At 58.4% G+C, this 13,854-nt stretch overlaps 1 protein-coding gene across 5 annotated transcripts in view; it reads left to right on the top strand.

Annotated features, from left to right (window-relative positions):
• Positions 1–13,854, top strand: part of MAEA (macrophage erythroblast attacher, E3 ubiquitin ligase) — a 31,342-nt gene that overhangs the window by 13,080 nt on the left and 4,408 nt on the right. For 3 of the 5 annotated variants that reach the window (XM_019658035.1, XM_019658037.1, XM_019658038.1), the window contains 6 exons: positions 2,999–3,181; positions 5,064–5,267; positions 8,837–8,959; positions 9,630–9,743; positions 12,532–12,608; positions 13,328–13,436. In XM_019658035.1, coding sequence (XP_019513580.1) covers positions 2,999–3,181; positions 5,064–5,267; positions 8,837–8,959; positions 9,630–9,743; positions 12,532–12,608; positions 13,328–13,436 — 810 coding nt within the window. The remainder of the gene's footprint in view (positions 1–2,998; positions 3,182–5,063; positions 5,268–8,836; positions 8,960–9,629; positions 9,744–12,531; positions 12,609–13,327; positions 13,437–13,854) is intronic. The other 2 variants (XM_019658036.1, XM_019658040.1) reach the window with 2 other exon arrangements.

Raw genomic sequence — 13,854 nt, 5'->3', positions numbered from 1 at the left:
AAAAAAAAAAAAAAAGAAAGAAATGAACAATCAAGGAATCCAAGAAAATTTTATTTCTAATAACACCGAAAGTAACAAAATACTTAGGAATAAGACTAAGATAGCAATACTTCTGAAATTGAACTGTAGATTCCAACAATCTGTATGAAAATCATCGCTCGCTCTTTTACAGAAATTGACAAGCCAACCCTAAGATTCATATGGGAATGCAAGGGACAGAATGACCAAAACGATGATCTGAGTCAGCTCACGCTTTACAACAAAGTACCAGAGACTGGGTGGCTTATAAAGAATAGAAATTTATTTCCCACAGTTCTGGAGGCTGGAAGTCCAAGTCCATGCCCAGCATGGTCGCATTCTGGTGAGGCTTTTCTTCCGGGTCTCAGACTGCCTACCTCTCTGTCCTCACATGGTGGGAAGAGTGAGAGAGCTCGGGTCCCTGCCCGTTACGGGCACTGACCCCACTCATGACTTCTTCATTTCCCATAGGCGCCACCGCCAGACACCACTGCACTGAGGTTAGTGTTTCAGCATGAATTATGGGGGGCACGTTAGGGCCATTGCACCCTTGAACAGCAGCTCCTCACGTCCCCCCTTCTCCCAGCCCCTGGCACCCACCATTCTTCCTGTCTCTGGGCTTGGCTCCCCTGGGGCCCTCCTGTGTGTCTGGCTCACACTTAGCAGTGTCCTCCAGGCTCACCGTGGTGCTTCCTATGACAGGACAGCCTTTTTAAGGCTGACTAACGTTCCATTGTGTGGACAGACCGTGTTTTCTGTATCCTTTTGTCCACCGATGGACACTCAGCGGCTCCCATGTTTTTGCTGCTGTGAATGATGCTGCTGTGAACACGGGTGTGCGGATGTCTCTGAGACCCACTGACAGCTCTGGGCCTACAGTGGACAACTCAGTTTGAACCGCATCTGTGCTCTTCTACAGGGATGCTTTTCAGTAAATATCCAGTCGGCCCTTCGTATCCTTGGGTTTCACATCCACAGGCTCAACCGGCTGTCAGTTGGAAACAGTAATTTCACTCAGGCTGGGAATCCATATATGCTGACTTGGACTTAAGCTATACGTGGATTTTCGACCGCACATTTTCAAGGGTCAACTCAACTCAAGGGTGTGTACCTGGCGGTGGAATTGCTGGGTCATGATAGCTTCTGAGGAACCTCCGGGCTGATTCCCCCGGCGGCTGCACCACTTTGCCTCCTGCCGACGGTGCCCAAGGTTCCCTTTCCCTGCGACCCGCCAGCGTGTGCTCGCCTTTGTGAAAGTGGCCGTCCTCCTGGGTATGTCCCTGTGGTTCTGCCTGCCATTTCCCTCACTAGTAGTGATGCTGAGCATCTTTTCGTTTGCGTATCGGCATAGGAAATGTAGAAATGTCTATTCAAGTCCTTTGCCCATTTTTTAGTCAGATGATTGGGTGGTTTTGTGGGAGCGCTTTGTGTTCTGGATATTAACCCCGCGTCTGTATGTGGTGCGCACATGTTTTCTCCTGTTCTGAGTTTGCCTTTTCTTTTTTTTTTTTTTTTTTTTTTTTTTTTTTTAGCTGAGCCATCCTGCTACCTGTTGGCAGCTCAGCGGCTGCTCAGCTCGGGCTGGACTCGAACCGCTGTTGCTCAGAGCTCAAACTCTTGAGCGAGCTCTTAACCAACTGAGCCACTCGGCCGGCTCCTTGAGTTTGCCTTTTCGCTCTGCGGATTGTTTCCTTTGCTTCACAGAAGTTTTAAGCTTGATGTGGCCCCATTTGTCTACTTTTGATTTTGTTCCTGTGCTTTTCGGAATATATATTTATTATTTTCCCTTTTTTTGGAATTCTTCCGAAGTCTATTAAATTTCTGGTCATGTTATCCCTGTTTATGTAGGCAATATATTTTTTCCTTTTAGGCTGACTGTGTCTTTTTCTTGGTCTGACTGTATGTCTCTTTTATTGGTTCTCTCTCCACTGCCATTTCTCGTATCTCCGGTTATCTTACTATGTGGGTTTTGAATTTTTGTTTGGCTGAGGACTGTCCCTGAGTAAGTTTGCTCCCCGAAAGGGTCTGTGGGTGTGAAATTCAGAGCCCTTCGTACCTGAGAGGGTCTTAATTTTGCCCTTGTTTTTGGACAGTGGTTTGGTTTGGAATCTTCAGTGTTTCTGAAAGTCCACTCCTTCACTTGGCAAAAGCCCTTTGGGGAGACACCAGTGAAGGAGCTGTGGGTGACCCAACAGGTGGGAGAGGCAAGGAGCAGGCCCATGGGGGCGCGGTAGGGGCCTGGAGCTCAGCCCTGTGGAGCATATGGTGGGGCGCAGACCCCGAGGGCCAAGGGCAGGTGAGTCCTCGTGTGGGCGGGATGGCGGTAGAAAGTGCCTGTTGGCCATTTGGGGGTGAGTCAAGTGGAGGTGTAGGGGCTGGCATGGGTCCAGAGGACACTGAGGTGACAGGACGTGTTTGAACTGTAAAGAGCGTTGGTGGTGCCGGACACCCCAGGGCAGGTCAGGAAGGTCTGTCTGCATATGGGTACTGGGTGCTCACACCCACTGGCGACGCAGTGCCGTGGTTTTGTGACCTGCACCCCACAAAGGCACCAGGTCCCCAGTTGGTTTTTTGGTCGACATGAAAAAGTGATATTTGACTACAACCTCACAATATGAACTGTTGGGACTGGATACCGTGATGGACCGAAGAATAAGTTACAGCACCGCCTGCTTCCTTTTTGGATAAAAGTTAAAGATGGATACCCCCCTCTCTGCAGCTGGCCTTGGCATCTCCCCCGTGTTCCGTCGGCTCTGTGGTCTGGGGAGAAGTGTGCGTCTTTGTGTGTCCCCTTGTGTAGGAACATGAATGACCTTCCGGCACACAGTCTTTTGCAGGTCTCAGTCAGATTTTAGAGAACTAGAACCCTAAGTAAGACTTCTGCCTCCGAAAGTGCCATGAAAGATGCTGGCACGGACCACAGGGTGCTGGTGGCACTCATGCTTGGTGGCCTGGGCCTCAGCACCCTTTTCTTGTCCAGGTGCCCTATGAAACACTGAACAAGCGCTTTCGAGCTGCTCAGAAGAACATCGACCGCGAGACGAGCCACGTCACCATGGTGGTGGCTGAGCTGGAGAAGACCCTGAGCAGCTGCCCCGCTGTGGACTCCGTGGTCAGCCTGTTGGATGGTGTGGTGGAGAAGCTTAGCGTCCTTAAGAGGAAGGTCAGTGCTAGTTCTGGGCTCTCCAGCCTGCCCTGCCCTCAGACTGCCCAGTCTGTCCTGACACCTTCTCTGGGAGCTGTGACATGACCGAGGCCAGGAATGCCTGAAACAGAGAGGATGGCTGTCACAGCAAGGGTGCAGGAGAGCTATGCTGGCCAGGGCCCCTCTGTGCCGCCTGTGCTCTGCAGCCCCAGGCTGGCTTCCAGCCCTATGTTCCTGTCCCTGTGCAGCCAGGCTGTCCTAGCTCCAAAGTGTCCCAGGCCCAGATCAGGGAGGCCAGGATGGGTAGCGGACTGATTTATTACTTTTTAAAATTCCACCTCAAAACAGCACTTAGGGTTTCTTATTTCTGGGAATGGTAGATGGGACTGAGAACAACCTAAAAGTGTGATGAGAGATTTTAAAGCATCTACTGAAAATATCAAAGAGCTCCTGAAAAGGAAGGGGGAATCCCCAGAGGTGGAGGGCAGGGCGTAGCGTGGGGAGGAGCTGCTGCCGCCCCCGGGGAGCTCCTCCTGGGGCCTGATGGTGGAACCCTGCACACTCTCCCCGGGTGACAGTGCCCCCGGAGTGGACGCCCTGACAGCACTGTAGCCCTCCAACCTGGTGGAAGTGGTCCTGGCAGGTCGTGCCCCTGGGCGCCAGGCAGAGTAAATGCGTTCTGTCATGTGCATCCAATGATTCGAGCACGGTAACCAGCACAGTTGGAGGGAACCAGGTACACAAGACACCATGATTGAGACAAAGAAGAAACAATAGAAAGGGGTGTGTACAGAGCAGATATAGAAATGATCCGATACTGTAGCTGATTGTGTTTAAAGAGTAACAGTGGGCCAGCTGAGTGGCTCAGTTGGTTAAGAGCTCTCTCAAAAGTCTGAGCTCTGAGCAACAGCGGTTCGAGTCCAGCCCGAGCTGAGTTGCCGCTGAGCTGCCAACAGGTGGCAGGATGGCTCAGCTAAAAAAAAATGAAAGAAAGAAAAGAGTAAGTAACAGCTTGAAAATATCTACAGAGAACGGAACATATAAAAAGTGATTCAGAGTTTACAAAAGGCAAACTTCAGGAAATGAGAAACTCAAATGTTTGCATATAACAAACATTTTAACACGTCAGCATCAGATAGAGCTAAAGTGAGTGTGTGAGCTGGAAGGTAGGCCTGAAGAATTGTCTAGAATGCAGCCCCCGAGATACAAAGGTAAATATACTGGGTGAGACTGGTAAGAGGCTGAGAGCAGAGCGGAGACTGCTAAGCTTGCCAGAGTCCAGGAGGGGTGGGAGCAGAGACGGTCCAGGGAGAAGGACCAGAGTGTTTCAGAGCTGACGAGGTCACCAGTTCAGACCCTAAGCAGGATAAGCAAAAGCAAACCTACATAGCATGTTCTCATCAAACGGAAGGAGACAGATCTTAAAAGCAACTGGAGGAAGAAGACCACTTGTAAAGAGTAGCAGCTGACTTCTGGACAGCGGCTGGAAGGCAAAATAGTGGGGTGTGCTGGGAGCAAGCCAGGACCCACCAGGACTCTGGGCCTGTGCTGGCCAGAGTGCAGCCACTAGCCACCGGCAACTGCTGCTGTGGAGGCCACGGGAAGTTAAGGCCCAGCTCCTCGGTGGCGCTGGCCACACCCCAGGTGACCGGCAGAGGCCGCTATTCTGGACAGCGCCGGTATAGGCCACTGCTGTCTGTCCAGCTGTGTGAATTCCGTCACTGTCGCCATAGGTGGCTTGGTTAACCTAGAAGCCGTAACAGATTGACGGCTCGAGTGCCCGTCGTGAAGCCGCAGGGGGCGGGGCCCCGGGGCACTGGGGGGTGGCGGGGGCGGTGCGCTGGGGTGGCGGCTGGGCGGCAGGCCGCACCCTGAGCCGCCCGTGCTGCGTGCGCGGCAGGCGGTGGAGTCCGTGCAGGCGGAGGACGAGAGCGCGCAGCTGTGCAAGCGCCGGATCGAGCACCTGAAGGAGCACAGCAGCGACCAGCCGGCGGCGGCGGGGCTGTGGAAGCGCAAACGCATGGACCGCATGATGGCGGAGCACCTGCTGCGGTGCGGCTACTACAACACGGCGGTGCGGCTGGCGCGCCAGAGCGGCATCGAGGTGCGTGCGCGGCGCCCGGGCTCGGGGCGGCTGCGGGGGGCCCCGCGGGTTTCCCGGTGACCGGCGCCTGGGCTTCGGGGCGGGTCTCTGGCCACCGGTGCACTTGGAAGCCCAGCGGTTCGGAGCGTCCACGGGAGGCCGCTGGGCAGCGCTCAGGGCGCCCTGGCCTGGGCCGAGGTGGCATTCAGGGACCTCGCTGCCCCTCCTGGTCTGGACCAATCTGCCCTCCAGCCCTCGGGCCCATTTAGCTGGGGGCTGCCGGCTCTGTGTTGGGCGGTGGTCCCCTGGTCCCCAGGGCAATGTCTGCCATGGTGGGGGGCCCACGGTGGTCGGAGCTGCCCAGACCAGAGCGTGTCCCTGTCCAGATTTAAAGGGATGGCCACATCCCACGTTAACTAAAACAACCATGGTTTGAAACCTTCGTTGGCAGTACCTCCGCAGAGAGCCGTGTCTTTGTGGTCCTCACGTCTGGGGGGATGTACCTGAGTGGCTCCTCTGCCGCGCGCTAGGACCCCCTGAGCCCCTGTCCTCCCTCGTCTCCTCGGTCAGTCCAGGCGCTGCTGGCGGTGGGCCCATGGGCGCCCACCACGATCTCATCCCTTTTCGTAGCTTGAATCCCACCCGCGTGTGTCCGGCTCCCGCCTCGGGGCTGAATGGGCCTCAGCCCTGGCAGTTCGCTCCGCACCCCACAGGAGACCCCCCCTCCCGGGAGTTGGCCTCTGTCCCCTTGGTGCGGAGCTCGTGCTCCTGTGCAGGTGTCCACAGGTCCTGGCCATGCATCCCCGCCTCACCTCTTCCCATCTCTGTCACTGTCCTGGTCCCAGCCCCGGGCTGTGGTGGGAGCCGCCCGCCCAGCTCAGCGCCTGTCCTCAGTGCCGTGTCCAGAGGCCCCCCCTCAGTGTGGCCCTCACACTCATGCGGCAGATGGGGGCTTCTGCTTGTGCCCCAGCCCTGGGCAGCAGGACCACCAGTCCCAGTCAGGTCTGGTACCCAGTGGTCCCTCCTGCCTGTCCACCCACGCTCCTCCCTGCACCTGAGAGGGTGTTGCTCAGTGTACCTTGAGGGCTGGTGAAGCCCGGCTGCCTGCACCTCCTGGCCCCAGGGCACGTGACGGGGTTCCGAGAGGACCACATGTGCAGAGGTGGGCAGGAGGGCTGGCGACTGTCAGAGGTTGGGCAGGGTAGGCCTTGTCCAGGAGACGTGAGGCTGGGCTTGCTGGAGGGGAGGGGAGGGGCGGGGAGGGTCCGCACTGTGGGAGCGTTGTGTGCAGGGGTGGGAGATTGCGGGGCTCCCCTGACGGAGATGACCTGGGCAGGGCTGAGCGGAAGACTGTGAAAGGGCCCCTGCTGGCTGCTCTGTGAAAACCAGGGTATGAGGAACAGGGGGTTGCTGGGGGGCCTGAAGGGAGTTGCTACTGTGATGGAGATTGGAGTTACCAGCCATGGCCAGGGCGATGGCGGCCAGGTTCTGGACATCCTGTAACGACCACTGTGGATTTCCAAGTGGGACCCCCAGCTTCACGGCATGCGCAGAAGTGAAGGTCGCTTCTAGAAGCAGACGCAGGAGGAGATGGGCTCATGCCCTCAGGGGCAGGTCTCTGACAGGATGGACCACTGCCACCACGGAGGAGGCTGGTGTGTCGGGGTCATTCATCAAAAGATGCAATGAAGAGGGGGCACCAGGCCAGCGCAGACGTGGCCAAGTGCCACGTGCAGCCGTGGAGGAGAGGAAGGCCGTCGGGGCGCGGTGCGGCGCGTCCATCTGTGTGAGAAGTCACAGTGCGGGCATCTCCGTGGGGCAGGCGGACGCCTGGTTTTCAGTTTTGCTTTGTGTTGTACACCTTCGCCCCCCTCCAGCCGGCTGGTTGACTCCCACAACTAAGTAAGGGTCCGTGGGTGTCAAGCCATCAGCAGGAACAAGAAAGATCCAGAAAGACCGGGCACTCAGGCTGCACGGAGGGAGGGCTCGTGGGTGGACTGTGAGGTGCGGGCAGGAGTGGCCTCCTCACGGGATTTAGAGCAAAACTGAAAAAGATGAAGACAGCGGAGAAGGCAAACTCGAACTTCATCTAGAAGCCCCAATATTTGCCTGTTGGTTCCAGACAAAAGAGGGAAGATGGAGAAACGGTGAGAGGAAACAAGCGGGCTCTGAGGCCGCTGCTCACCCACCTCTGAGCAGGTGCGTCCGTCCCTCCCGTTTGGCACCGGTGCCGTCCTCCAGTTTGCTGTCAAAGCCACGATGGGGCATGGTGATAGGAAGCGGCTGCCGCAGGCTTCCATGCCACACACCCGGCAGCGTCTGCCCCAGGCCTGCTCCGCCCCCACCCCCAGCCCAGCCCGGACGGGACGGCTGCCCATTAGGAGCTGCCACAGAGCCTGGAGCGCTGTCACCACCACACTGACCGATGGGCACACCCCTTTGCCCAGTGCGCTTCTGCCCTTGTCAGCAACCGCTTGGTTATTTAGGAGACCCCAGGCGAGGGCCTGTGTGGCCCAGGGCGCAGTCACACTGCCGCGCCGTGGCTGCCGCGTGACGGGCCTCTGATGCTGGCCTCCTCGTTACCTTTCGCCTGGCTCTCACCGCGGCTGCCTTGGCCACAGAGCAATTACTGTGGGTTTGCCACTGTTTCCAGGTGGGGAGAGCAGGTGGCTGACTTTTATGGGAAGCTTGTCTCTTGTCTGCGTTCACCAGAGGGACCTATGCCCTTTTTCCCCCCCATAGCTTCTGCCGGAGCTTGACATGGCCTGGTGCCTGGACATGGGGGTCCCATGGCCAGCTCCGCACGTGCTGTGGTACACAGACCCCGGGTGGACAGTGTGGGCAAGAAAACCGGCTTGTCCTGCGCTTGGCACTGCTGACAGGCTGGGCGTGGGGCCTGAGACGCACCATGCTGGCCGTTGGCCGCAGGACACCGCAAGCAGGGTGTCCGTGCTTTTCTCAAGATGCAGTGTTTTGTGTTGGACGTTCCACCCGTCCTGTCCAGAGGGAGGAGCAGTTCACCCTTTGAAATTCCTGTTTTCTCCAAACGACTCCCTCCTTCCTGATGGCCAAGCATTTATCATTTTGCTCTATGCGGCCAGGAGGCCCTTTCTTGCTGGCTGTACCCCACCTCTTGCTGAGGCCTGTGCATTCTGCGCATCACACAGAGCCCCCCTAGTGGCAGCAGCCATGAGATTGAGTTGGTTGGAGGTCTGTCACTATAGTGCCTGGCCCAGCTAGGATCCCCCAGGGCTCAGCAGACCTGCCCCGTCCATCCACCATGGCTGCACCTTCTCAAAGATCTCAAGTTTACAGAAATCCTCAGAGGGAAAAACAGAAAATGAAGGGATGGGTTGCTGGGGTTTCCAGGTCTTCTTGTGAAGGGTTCTGCTGGGGGCTGGTGCCCTCACCTGTGCCTGGGAGAGCATCTGAAAGCAGCACAGGTCCCCGTGGGTGTGCATATCCCTCCGTGCCTGCATGCCCGGCGTGTGACGGTCCCACAGGCCAGGGTGGGTTACAGGGTGCTGGGAGGGGGTAAAGGGGGTCCCTGGGGTCCAGTGCTCTGAGCATGCTCCGCTCCTTCCCCTAAGGACTTGGTGAACATCGAGATGTTCCTGACGGCCAAAGAAGTGGAGGAGTCCCTGGAGCGGCGTGAGACAGCCACCTGCCTGGCCTGGTGCCACGACAACAAATCCCGACTGCGCAAGATGAAGGTACGGCCCCCAGTGGGTGAGGACAGGGCTCCGAGGCCGGGCCGGGAGGGTTGGTGCCCGGGCACAGGAGGGGCCTGACTGGATGGGGCTCCCACGAGGCGGGGCTTACAGGGTGGTGCCGAGGTGGTGCCACCTGCCCTGGAACCAGGCCACCTTCACCTGTTGGTACAGTTCTTTGGTTCTGCTCATGGGCTGGGGTCGTTGTGTTTGGTGGTATGGGTTTGGGGTGATTTTGGTGGTGTACCTCCTTCTGCGTTAGGGTTTGGACCAGTGTTCTGAGCATGAGTTTCTGAGGGAGGAGGTGCCAACCACATGTAAGCAGCATGGCAGCCACTGCTGGGGTGGAGCCTGGTCGTCCCCCCACCTGCATCGTCACAAAGTCGGGAAAGCCCTGTCCACCTGCAAGGGTGCAGAGGTCCAGGCTAGGAGATTCATGGATACAAGCTTTCTTGAGACCCACAGCAGCTTAAAAAACACACTTAAACACAAATTACGGAACTCAGGTGTTTTCGCCAGGGGCCTCATAGAAATGTTTAACATATATTAACCTTCTCGCCTCCGTTAGAAAACTGTTCTCTGTTTTCTAAACTGAGCACCTTTAACCCCTCCCTGGTTGAGTTTGTCGTGTGCACATAGTGACCAGCCAAGGGTGACACTCTCTGCCACTCAGGGCCGCCAAAGCGAGCATGACGCGAAGCCGGGACGGAAAAGTAGAGTGGCCAGTGGCTCCCCTAAAGAAAGTGAGGATCTTGGTATGGAAACCATGAAAGGAAAGCCAGAATTGGTACGTAACACTCGCCCCACTCCTGCTGCGGCCCCACAGCCGTGTGCACCCCCAGCGGGAACCAGGTCGGAAGGAGAATGGGCTTCCCGTCTAGACAGGTTGTCTCTGCAGGCTCGTCCCCTCCCAGCCCCTGGCTGCTTAGCGAGGGTACACCCACGCGGGCCGGTCTCAGGAGGGGCCTCCTGGCCATGTGGGGGCACGCGGGAGGGGCTGAACCCACAAGTGGCTGTTGAACTTGAAAGAACTTAAATAGTCACCCAAAGTGCACTTGGAAGGCACATAAATGACACAGCAACGTGCTCCTAAAATACCCACGGACAGGTCAGGGTCCCCACCTGATGACACGGCAATGCGCTCCTAGAACACTCATGGACAGGTCAGGGTCCCCACCTGATGACACGGTGACGCGCTCCTAGAACACTCATGGACAGGTCAGGGTCCCCCCCTGATGACACGGCAACGTGCTCCTAGAACATTCATGGACAGGTCAGGGTCCCCACCTGATGACGCGGCAGCATGATTGCCCACACAGGTGGGCTTGGAAGGTGCCCTGATGACACGGCAACACTCATAAACACAGATGTATAGGTCAGGGTGCCTAGCTACCTGTACAGTGTGTGTGGTGTGCACGTGAGCTCACGCACGTGATCGCCCATGCAGGCTGGGGGGAGGGGGTACCCAGGCGCCAGCGGGACCCCTCAGATCCATCAGTAGACGAGATAAGAGAAGCTTTGAGAACCACGTTTCATAGCTAGAAGCTGCTTCAGAAGTAGCGTGTGTGTCATGTTAGTATCTGTTGACTGGACTGGGGTCTCTACACCTGCGGACGCGTGCACAGGGAGCCTGTGGGTGTGCCACACCTTTCCCAGCGTCCGGTGTGGCCAGCGTCCGGTGCCTGGTGTGGTCATCTGCAGCTGTGCTCACGCTTGAGTCTGAACACGGTCCCAGTGTGTATGTTCCCTGCTAGTGGACTGCGGTCAGTGCCGTCAGTGGGCTCTGTGCTTTACGCAGGACCACACACGGCGAAGCCAGCTGTCCCACAGGCTAATTGGTATAAACAAGAGTTAAGTCCCCACGGCACCTCATCGATGTTCTAATGAAACAACGCGGAACAAAGGCGGGGCTTGGGACCTGCTGTATTTGAAAGCCTTGAGGAGCAAACGGCTGCCATAAATAATCAAGCAAATAGAGCACATGAGTGTGTGAAAAGTGTAACCTGGAGAACGTCCCCAGGGGGTGCCCCCGCTTTTAGAGCAGGATCAGTGGCCATGGGTTACCCAGGAGGCCGGCAGGGCCTCTCCCTACTGGTTTGGTGTTGGAGGGGCCCATGTTTGTCTCTCCTGGTTTGTGCCATGCCTGCCGTTGGACACACAGCACTAGGCGTGTGCGAGGGCAGGGACCTCCCCATGCTGCAGGCGCCGGGTCAGTGGCTCTTTGCATCTCTGCCCGGCCGGTCCCCAGGGCCTGGGCAGCGCGTCCAGCCCTCGTGTCCGTGGAGTGTGGCCGGGCGTGGGGAGTCACTGCTGAGCTGCGTCGCTGCGGGCAGCTCAGCGGCTCCGGCGGGAGATTGCATGTGGTCTGTACACTTGGAGTTTAAATTTCAGGCGTTTTGACTGGGTGTGGACTGTCTCCATTCCTCCATCCTGGGTCTGGGTGCTGTGGAAGTCAAAATGACGAGAGGGTGAAGGACCCTAAGATTTGCCTCTGCTCAATTCCACGTAATTCTGTTTCTGGTTGGAAATAGTGTTTTCTGAAACCTTGTGGAAGTAGTATAGATTAACTGCCCACTTTTGTGAAATAATCCAGCTTTTCATCTTTGGTCACAAAAGTTGCTTTCGCCTGCTTGCCCCTCTCCCAGCCACACGGGTTTTAGCCTCAGTCGGGTTGGCTCTGTTAAGACTTCAAAGGTAGTGTTTGGGCTCCGTGCAGAGGGCCCTGCTGGCAGAGTGCTCCTCGAGTGGCCCTCAGAATCCCCTGTGTAGCTTTCCACTGATGCCTCAGACACACAGCTGGACCGCGCCTCTCCCCCCGGCCCCAGTGCCCCAGCTCCAGGCCCCGCTGCACCCTCCGCCAATCCTGGGGCTTTGGACCAGCTCACCAGCTGCCCACTCTGCCTGGTCCCAGCCAGCAGCCCACCCAGGCCCTTGAACTGGCTCTCCCTTGGGCCTGGCATGCCCTCCCCGGGAATCCGTGGCCCCAGGAACCCCGCCCAGTGGTCCCTGCTCCCACCTTCCACCACGTCCGCCCACCAGGCATGGGGGCCTCCCCCACAACCAGCGGCCCCTGGCACGGGAGGTCAGGGTGGACGTGATTTTGATTCAGTGGTTCTGATGCCCGCGGAGGCGAGGCCCCAGTGAGGCTGGTGACACGAGGGGATGCAGCCGGGAGGAGGAAGCTGAGCGAGCGCCGCCGTGCTCCCGCCTGCACAGTGACGAGACAGCGGAGGAAGCCCCTCCACGCGGGCTGCTGCTGCCCTCTGAGCTGCAGCGGTGACTCCTGACCGCTCGTCACCCTCGCAGGCCTGCCCGGCTGTCCCCCAGGGCCTGGCCCCGTGGGTGGCTGTGTTGCCCCTGCCACGCCGGCCGAAGCTTCGCTAGGAGAGGCTGGGCCCCAGACCACAGAGCGAGGGAGGTGTGGACCGCGGATGGCAGTCGGCGTGGGCCCTGACCTGCCTCCTGAGGCTCTGAGCTTCCGCGGCAGTGTGCACGAGTGTCAGGCCGTCCTTGGGGTCTGCGGGGGTGTGGCTTCCCGGATGCCATCTAAGCCTTTGTCTGGTCTTCACCCTCAGAGCTGCCTGGAGTTCAGCCTCAGGATTCAGGAGTTCATTGAGCTCATCCGGCAGAACAAGAGACTGGACGCGGTGAGGTAGGGCGTCGAGAAGGGCACGTGGTGCCCAGCAGAGGGCGGCGGCTGGGCCCCGAGGTCTGGGCTCTGGGAAAGAAACGGGGCTGTCAGTGGGGCTTCCCTGCCTGGTAGGCCCTGCCCAGGGATGGCCAGCCTGCTGCTGTCTGGTCCCAGCAGGAGGCATTGGCTATGGCTTCACTTGGGGAAGTGCCGTCAGCTCCATAGCTCAGGAGCGCCCTGATGTGGCCGGTCCTCAGTCAGGCCCCAGTGTGTTTAGCCTGGGGGATTTCCGCGGTGATCATCAGAGAGGGCAGTGATGGCACAGAGTGTCCAGGGCTTGCTGGGCCTGTCCTTGGGGCAGGCTGCGGCCATTTCAGCCTGGTGGTCCGGCCAGAGGGGCAAGGATGCTGGCCGTCACTCCTACTCAGCCTCGTTGGGTGCGTGGTGGCCCCATAGAGCCCCCAGGCCGGCTGTGGTGTCCGACTGCTGTGGTGCTGAGGTTCCTGCTGCTTCACCCTTGTGCTTGTGCTGGGCTGGTGCCCTTACCTCTGGTGCTCTCGTCCTTCCTGACCCGCGTCTGGCCACCCCAGGACGGTGCTGGCCAAGGCGGGCGGCTGAGTGGAGGTTGGGCCGAGGCGTCTGAGCTCCTGGCAGACCCCAGCCCAGGCCCACGTGTGGACTATAAGCTCAGGTTCTTAGAGATGGAGACACAGACTTAGAGGAACCAAAATGTTTTCTAGACACGCACGGAAACACTTCAGTCAGGCCGAAGGCAGCCAGCTGGACGAGGTCCGCCAGGTCATGGGCATGCTGGCCTTCCCGCCAGACACACACATCTCCCCCTACAAGGTAACCGCGCCTAGGGGCCCTGGGGGCTGTGAGGGTGCGGTCTGCGGTCACGTCCCCATGCAGCGTGTGACGGCGTGTGTGCCGGTGATGCTGGGGAGCAGTGCGGATCACAGGAGTCCTCGGTGTTGGGGCCTGGAGGCACGGCCCCTCGGCCTGCATCTCTGGAGACCCCGAGGCCAGAGCCAGGCAGACGTGGCCTCAGCGTTTCTCCACCTTTCCTAGCCGTGGCTCTTTCTGTCGTGGCCTTTCCCTGCCCTTTGCCGGAATCACTTGGCACATCCCACCCACCTGCTCAGTTCCTTCCACCATCGTGTGGCTTCGAGAACCAGCCCCCCCAGCTTTGTGGGGCCAGGCAGTGGCCCCCTTGTGAAGCCCAGGGCAGCCCGCGGGGTCCTTCCTTTGTCTCGGAAAACATCCT

This window comes from Hipposideros armiger, unplaced genomic scaffold (assembly GCF_001890085.2).
Source record: "Hipposideros armiger isolate ML-2016 unplaced genomic scaffold, ASM189008v1 scaffold_282, whole genome shotgun sequence".
NCBI lineage: Eukaryota > Metazoa > Chordata > Mammalia > Chiroptera > Hipposideridae > Hipposideros > Hipposideros armiger.
This window is presented reverse-complemented; position numbering and strand designations above follow the sequence as displayed.